Below are 8,436 nucleotides of genomic sequence, written 5' to 3'. Positions count from 1 at the left end.
GACTATCTCGGGCAAAAACACGACAAATCTTAAACAACACCGGCAAACCAGTCACCCAGATCTCCATGCGAAGGTAAGCATTTTAATGTCATGCAGGGTAAAGTGTTTTTGTGTTTAGAGAAAATCTCCACACCGTGGTGGATTAGCCTTTCCTACTCTTAGTCCTGAACACTGCCCTGTACTTTTCAGAGCGTGTCCTGCTGTAAAACGCTCGTATTATCTCAGTAAGGTGGTGTTAATGATCAGGTGTGTGGGAAGCAGGTGAAATGCTAATGTTAATATTATTAATAATATTCAATAACTTTAAATAAATGTTTAATTTTGTGTAAGTGTGAATAATAACTAATTCAAGGGAACTGAAGAAAAAGCATTTACATTTTACACCCTTTATATTTTAGTCACTAAATCGACTGTAGATTTAGTCGACTATATTCTTACGATAATTTCGTCGACTAAAACTAAAACTATTCAGATGACTAAATTATGACTAAAACTAAATTATATTTTCGTCAAAAGACTGACTAAAACTAAATCAAAATTTCCTGTCAAAATTAACACTGCGTATAAGCCTACGTGTTATTTCCATTTCATGCAGGAAACAGGGAAACAATAAACTCACTTCTCTCTCCTCGATCCTCCTGTGAGTGCAGCTGCATTTATGCAACCTCACACTTCTGAGAATCTGCCCTTACAGAGTGTGGATTACACAATATATGAGTTGAGCAGTTGAAATGAGGAGGGTCTTTTTTTTTTTTTTTTACATAAACCATCAGTTTAACAAACACCTCCTTGCTTCCAGTGACAGCATCGTATAAAGATTTCATCACAATGGCTGACTAAACGTGTTAAGGACTATTCGCCTTCGGTCAGGCATGCAGGGTGCGTCTTGTGCCGCCAGGTGTTGATGGAGTGCAGTTAGCTTCTTTAGACAGTTAGACTGAATCATATCAGGGCCTGTTGCAGTCTAACTCTTCATATGTGACACTCTTTCCTGGGTGTCAGACACTGTGATGGTCACTGGAGTAATTTGCTGCATCCTTCTCCCAGGCATCTAGCTCTCTGGTATATATCTGGACACTTTGTTTTTTTTTGGTTTTTTTTATGACGCTTCTCTTAAATGAGTATTTCGAGGAAATGTGTTGCAACTCTTCCGCGGTGTATTTAAATACCGAGTTTCAGGATTGCTTTGGCCTAAACGAAACTGAAACGATTCAAGAAGCACCAGAGAGGAGCGGAGTCCGGAAAGGCATCACATTACAGCGGAGCACCGAGATACAGTAAGGAGCGCAGGTAGGCTGCTGAGTATGTCACTTTACATTTAACTTTGTTAAAAAATGATGATTAAAGCTAACATGACAGTCTCGTGCATGCATAAATGAAAGGAGAATTCGTTGCAGAAACAAATAATACTAAAACTTTGCGCCTTTAACTTTTCAATGCGTTAAGTTGCTGTTTAAAGTCATTTTGTATGTGAATTAAAATACATTTAAAAGTTAATAGTTTCTAGAGTGCATCACATATATGCAATAAAAGTCAAAGGTTTGGACAAAAGTGTGTCCAAACCTTTGACTGGTACTGTATAAATTCATGCTACATAACGTGGGCAGGGTATTACAGGGTAGGGTAAACAGCAGGTTGAAGGGTGTGTGCGCAAAGCTGCACACAAAACCTTTATTTCTCCACTGGACTATTTCATGATGTCACGAATAAACAAATCCAACCTGAAATGCAAACACAAATTATAACCCACTCTTAATTCAAGGTCCATTTCGGAGTGTGTGTGTTTCATTAGGCTGTGTGTAATCTGGTTGCAGGACTGTACCGTATAAGCATTAACACTAGAGGGTGCCGATTCACTGTATGTATTCAAGCTTCCATATCTCCAGGTTGGCATCAAATAAACCATCATTGAAAGTGATTTAGAGGTTTAAATTCATTTATTACACCATATTTAATTTTTTAAAGTGATCTTTACAGGAGTGGGTATATAGTCATTTGTCTCACATCTTCCCAGGTTTGCCCTCTAAAGTCAAACAGAGAAATGGTGGGTGAAAAAGGGTCAAAATTAATATGTTTACATGCTCCTTCTGATTTAAGGAGATCGGTGTTAATAACTATGAAGCAATGCACCAAAAAAAAAAAAGTAATTTTTAACCTGAAAGCCTTGTTGCATGTAAAGCTACTGCATGATTAGTTTCATACTTTTAAACAGTGGCAGTCTATGCCATGGCTTTAGGTAGAGAATAGAATAGAATAGAATAGAATAGAATAGAATAGAATAGAATAGAATAGAATAGAATGCCTTTATTGTCATTATACAGGATGTACAATGAGATTGGAGGGCCACTCCTGTTCAGTGCCATGTAACAGAAAATCAAACTCTCTAAAATAAAAATATTATAAAAATATAAGGAAAGATAAATAAAGATATTATTTATGGATCACTAATAAACAAACACTAATAACCACGGTGCTGGGAAGGAATAGCATTAATGTCAATTATTATGAATGAATTAGTGAAGAATCACCCTCATAGATGAATCTTGGGTATTTTTCTGTTGTATTATTTATATTTCTAACAGTTGACCTCCCACTGTGTCTCTCTTGTGTGCACCTTGTCTGTCTCCTACAGATACTAATCCAACATGAGCCTTCAGGTTTGCTATTGCGGCTGGTCCAAAGTCACATCTTACCATGGCTTGAGAGTTCACCAGGGAAAGATGGGCTGCACACCAAAGGGAATGAGGATCCCTGAAGGTGGACAATCGAGTTACCTTCCTCGATTGACCTTTATGGAACCCCAAATCAAAGTACAAGAGCCTTTTCTGGATATCTTCAAGAGTTCTTTTAATTCTGGTGAGTGTACTCATGGTACTGCATTTTTCTGTGGCCCTTGGTTACAGTTTGTGCTGCTGCGAGGGCTGGGGATGAAGTCCTCACTAAAATTGGCTTCTGCTGTCATCACAGTTTACAGTGACAGCCAATGTATTTTAGTATTTTATATATTGTCACTATGTCCTGGAACACTGAGTATACCGCAACTATCTTTTTAGTATTTAGTAGTATTTTTACACTTTCTATTTTTACACTGTCTATTTTTTCTACGGAAGAAATAGACATAACTTTTCTTAACAATTTGAAAATGCTGTTTTGTTTTGTTTTTTAATAAAACAAAGAGCACACAGATTGAATATAATTGTTCCCTAATGTCTCACACAAACACAACAGATTTTTCTTCAAACACGAACTACTACAACTGGCCCAGAATTATACTTGATCAGGACCTTGAAGTCCTCCAGGCAGAGGCGGGATGCATGCCGAATCAACATGAGGAGAGTAAAATGCACCTCTGGAAAAATCAGCAGGAAGAATCTCATCAACAGGACAGCAGACCGATTTTCAGCACTCCAGTCAAGGAAGAGGTACGGCTTGTTCACAGAAATCTGAAAAATGACTCTAGATCAGTATCTAAATATATAATCATGCCTTTTCTCTTCAGCAGAAAATGCTTCCGCCATCAGGCTTCATCTCCCAAACTGATCCTCCAGCCAGACAAGCTGCAGTAGTAGAGATCATTAAATCATGTACGCATTATACTTTGACTAATTTATAACCAGAAATGACCCTCCAAAAAACAACAATGGTTACTCCTCTTTTCTTACAGTGGTTGAAACTCAGTCCCTGCCAGCGGGTTCAAGCTTGGACAACAATCTTCAGGGGTTTGATTTCAGCTCCGGTGCACAGGTACAGATTTGTGACACCTTTGACTGTCCTGCTGTGGCCAAACAAGTGTTTGAACCTAAATCACTTAAATCTGAATTTCAAGTTTTCTACCTTCATTTTATATTTCTATATTTATTTTTTCAAACACACAAGAAAGCCGTGGTTAGCAAAACCCACTGAATGGTACTGTCTACTTTCCTCTTATAGCCTGTGCTCATGCCGGTGTTACAGACCCTCACCACCCACATGGATCCTGCAGACACGAAGGCCACAATGGTGGAGACAAACGCATCATGTATGTGTTACAACCATTCGTAACAGATAACAGACACAACAGTTCAAACCAGCTTTGCTTGTCAGTGACTGTTTTTTTTCTCTGCAGTCTTTGAGACTCCACAGCACTCTCATCAAGACACCGTGAGCTCAGACAAAGCTCGTCGAGCTCTGGACTTCTGCACTGGTGGACAGCAGGTGCTTTTTAAGTACAACCGTTTAGATGAACCGTTTAGTACAACAGATTCACTGCTGACTTCAAAGTTAAACTGTAGAAAGATTTCATTTAAAAATTAATGGTTTCATCTTTTAGGTGGCACAACTCATGGAAGTTCCTACAAAAGCAGCTCAGCAATCAGCAATTGATCCTAAAGAGAAAGAAAATGACAGGGAGAAAGAGAAGAAGACTAAAAAGCTACAAAAGGTAACACAGTTCTGATACAGCTAATAAAACTGTTGGAAGCAGAGCCGAGTAACAGAGCAACGATCTCAAACAAACAAAATGCTCCAAAAGGCAGCAAGAGCACAAACACTGCTTGGAGGCCCACACAGTTTAGACACTCAGATTTAGTGGAGGTGAAGCCTCAGAGACTGCTAGTACAACAGTACAAATATTATGAAGGTGGAATATTTGCTTAGAGACTTAAACAGTTTTTGTTGTACCAGATTTTTTATATATATATGTGTGTGTGTGTGTGTGTGTGTGTGTGTGTGTGTGTGTGTGTGTGTGTGTGTGTGTGTGTGTGTGTGTATTTATTTATTTTGGGAGCGGGACTGGCTTTTTTTTTTTTTTTTTGCACTTAAATGTTTCAGACTATTAAACCAAAATAAGTTGATTAAATACAAAATGCAGTTTTTAATTGATGAGTTCATTTTTTGGGGGGGGGGGGGGGTATCCAAACCTACATGGACCTATGTGAAAAAGTAATTGCCTCCCCTCGTTACATCAACAATGATTTGTGGTTAACCAAGTTTTGTTTTGTTTTTTTGTTTGGTTGTTTTTTGTTTTAGAAATAATCATTAAAAAAAATCACAATTTGTATTTATTCTGGTTATGATTTTCTAATATTAAAAGTTTGTTTGATAATCTGAAACATTTAAGTGTGACAAAACAAAGGGGCAAATATTTTCTCACAGCACTGTAGCGCCACCATGAGGTTAATATTTTTAGCTTCCAGTGACATTTCTCAACAGGTATTAAATGCCATGCAGATTCACAGAGCTGCTAACATGACTGCCAGCATGAGACCTTTAACTTTGAGCCCTTTTGTCTTTTTTCAAGGCAAAACAAGAAAAGATTAAATCTGATTTGCAGCAGAAAATTCACATCAGAGAGCACAAGCTGGCCGAAGTCAGATCATCGGTGATAGACTGCAAGGTAAAGACTGCGACAGGTGCTTGATTCATTTTTATTTGTTTGGTGTCTTGCTTTGATGTTACTTTAACACCTCCACTCTCTTTTCAGAGTAGTCTGGATGCCGAGTGGCTGGAAGTCAACAATTTCTTCTCAGAGGTGATCAGAGTTGTGGAGGATGCTCGGCAGAAAGCCCTTCAGCCTCTGGAGGAGAGGTTGGTCCTGTCAGTTTATCAGTGGAAAACCAAAGGGGACCTTTGGGCTGTTATGGGGCAATGCATTTTATTAAAATGGGCTCTCTTATGCACTCTTTAGGAGATGGAAAGTAAAAAAAGATGCACAAGATGTCATCCAGAAGCTGCAAAGAGAAATCGATGTGCTCAAAAAGGCCATCGATGAGTCACACAGAACCCCAAACTTCAAGGTGGGTCCCGAGGATGTGAGATCCATCTTCTGGTCGTTCTAACACTGGAGAATAAAGACACTTAGAAGAGTAAACATTTTGTTCAACACTGTGCCACTTCTGTTTCTTTAAACTTATTTAATCTTGTCTGTCATAAGTTGATGTTTACCCTCTGCACACACACAAACACACACAGGTTCCTCCTGAATCTACTGATGAGTGGAAACATTTATATGTTGACACTTCACTGTCCTTGGGTACCCTGCGAGCTACGACCTCAGACATGATGAAGCAAATTCAGCAGGAAATGGAAAAAGTTTCATCCATTGGTGAGTCTTTCAGTTTGTCATGACTTGTATTAAAATCTGCATATAAAAAATATTGCTACTTACTTACATTTCTGTTTCCACAGAACTCAAGAGGATTTCTTCGTTTGTAGGTGTGTATTTCAAAATAAAAGCCCTATTTAAACATAAAAAATGGTGATTGTTCTACATTTTGATGCGGAATAAACACATGGTGATGAAAAACAGTAGGGAACAAATCTTCAAAATAAAGACCCTCAATTTCTTATTGAAAGACCAATATGCTTTGAAAAAATTTCAAAGTAAAAGCTCTCAGATTCATAGAGTAAATTATTTGTTCTCCAGTCAGAATGCCAAAGTATCTGAGGGAAAAATCCCAAAGTGCTTGTATGATTGAGGAATGTTGTATAAAGCATTTTGAGTACTCAAGTAAAGCGTTACATAAGAAGCAGCTTATTTATTGTTTTCATTTTTCCAGTTTCATCTAATGCCATTTAGTCTGCGTAGACTTTTCAGAAATCTGAGGAAATCCACATTTACGTATTTCTCTCAGGATTTGACGGAGAAAACCGAACACGTTATTCACACTTTTGTCTACGACCGCAAGAGGGCGCTCAATTTCATTTTAAAACTTAGATGAGGTCTTTGCATTTTCAATGTAAAAGCTTCCAGTTATTTATTGATTTATTGATGTTTTTATTGTCCAGAATTAGACTTGTCTGGCTGAGGTTTAGTTAGGTGTAATCAAAATAAATATAAATTTTCTAATGTGATCAGTTTTAGATTTACCAGTAATAAGTTTTTACTCATTATCCCGTTGATACTGGTAACTGGTGAGGCAGTGAAACCCTATGAGACAAGTTATAATTGTGTTATTTTCAGTATTTTGCGGGTTGTCGTCTTTTTAACACACAACCAGGTAGTTTTTTGTTTGTTTGTTTTTTCCAGCTGTAGTGTGTTCAGCTTAGTCATAACTATATATTTCTAAAACTGCTCAGCTGACCTCAGATATTTTCCAAAATAAAGTGTCCTGTAAAAAACAAAACAAACAAAAAAACTATTGTTTTTTTTGTTTGTTTGTTTGTTTTAACAGATAGCAACACAACATCACCACACACTTGCAGATGCAAAACATTTGTGCAAAGTTTAATCTTCACAAATTTGGGCATGTGAACCTCATCTGATGTAGCCTACCTCTTGGAGAGCAGCAGAGTCAACAAAATGAATTCAGTGCTTTGATACTGTGAGATTTCATCAGCTATGTGAAACGAATATTTGAAATTTAGCACATTCATTGGATAAAAAATATTAATTAATTGTTCCGTTAACAATAAAACACATTAAAACGCTATTTGGCTAACATAATTATGAAGTTTGTATTTGGTATGGATATTCTGGAGATGACTCCAAGGCCTCAAAGGGTCAGACTGGGTGAATGATCTGAGCCTCTTCTGTTTGTTGTCATCTATTTTGCCACTGTGAAGACCTTCAGTCAAGCCTTCAGACACTCTAGCTGTCTGTTGATAGTGTAAAACCTCATTGTGTTCTTTTATCTATGGTAGGGATGAACATTGAATCTATTGATCTCCTGAAAAATGAGATTTGACCAAGAGCAAAAGTGGTCTCACTAATGTTTCCATACCAATGCTTGCTGCCATGTTTGTGTATGGCCCAGCTCTTCCCCAGAGAGCTTGAATAGAAGAAGAAAAGTGAATAAAATAAAAAGTGACTGCTATGTGTTGTCCTGTGTTATCATAAGCAGTGAATTACAGTGTCTCTATGACCACATGATTGTGTTTTCTTTAATCACTTGTATTCTTTCTCCTGCAGTGGATGTGAAGCTGGATCCAGCTACTGCACACCAGAGCCTCGTTCTTTCTGATGATGGGAAAAAAGTGAGAGATGTTGGGAAGACAGCCAAAGGTCCTGATTCTCCACAGAGGTTTGATATGTTTGGAAGTGTCCTGGGGCTCAACAGATTGACCTCCGGGAGGGCATACTGGGAGGTGGAGGTCAGCCACAAGACCGGGTGGGATCTGGGAGTGGCGCGACGTGACGCTAACCGCAAGGGGAAACTCTCGCTGAACCCTGATAACGGTTACTGGGCTGTTGTACATTATGAAGACAAAAAATATGCAGCCCTGACAGCACCACCCGTGAGCCTTTCACTGAAAGAGAAACCTCAGAAGGTCGGGGTGTTTGTAGATTATGAGGAAGGTCTCGTGTCCTTTTACGATGTGACGTCTCAGTCTCACATCTTCTCATTCACTGAGTGTTTGTTCGGTGGTGAGATCCTCCCGTACTTCAGTCCACATCTGAAACAAAATGAGAAAAACACTGATCCTTTGATCATCTCTGCTGTGCTAAAGCACTCCTAA

The 8,436-nt window shown here is 38.4% G+C and overlaps 1 protein-coding gene across 1 annotated transcript; it reads left to right on the top strand.

Annotated features, from left to right (window-relative positions):
* The first annotated feature begins 3,937 nt into the window (after window positions 1–3,937).
* LOC115797028 (pyrin-like) lies at window positions 3,938–8,436 on the top strand. Its single transcript, XM_030753510.1, has 9 exons — window positions 3,938–4,018; window positions 4,106–4,194; window positions 4,310–4,420; window positions 5,279–5,374; window positions 5,462–5,565; window positions 5,666–5,774; window positions 5,950–6,082; window positions 6,166–6,192; window positions 7,889–8,436. Exons 1-9 carry the CDS (start codon window positions 3,940–3,942, stop codon window positions 8,434–8,436), a joined length of 1,296 nt encoding a protein of 431 aa, XP_030609370.1. The 5' UTR covers window positions 3,938–3,939.

This window comes from Archocentrus centrarchus, chromosome 18, assembly GCF_007364275.1.
Source record: "Archocentrus centrarchus isolate MPI-CPG fArcCen1 chromosome 18, fArcCen1, whole genome shotgun sequence".
Classification (NCBI taxonomy): Eukaryota; Metazoa; Chordata; class Actinopteri; order Cichliformes; family Cichlidae; genus Archocentrus; species Archocentrus centrarchus.
This window is presented reverse-complemented; position numbering and strand designations above follow the sequence as displayed.

Excerpts from the sequence above, each read along its gene's own strand:
- LOC115797028 (XM_030753510.1), top strand. The coding sequence starts at position 3,940 with ATGCCGGTGTTACAGACCCTCACCACCCACATGGATCCTGCAGACACG. Across the intron at positions 4,195-4,309 it reads TCTGCACTGGTGGACAGCAG|GTGGCACAACTCATGGAAGT; the intron begins GTGCTTTTTAAG and ends TTCATCTTTTAG. Across the intron at positions 5,775-5,949 it reads ACAGAACCCCAAACTTCAAG|GTTCCTCCTGAATCTACTGA; the intron begins GTGGGTCCCGAG and ends AAACACACACAG.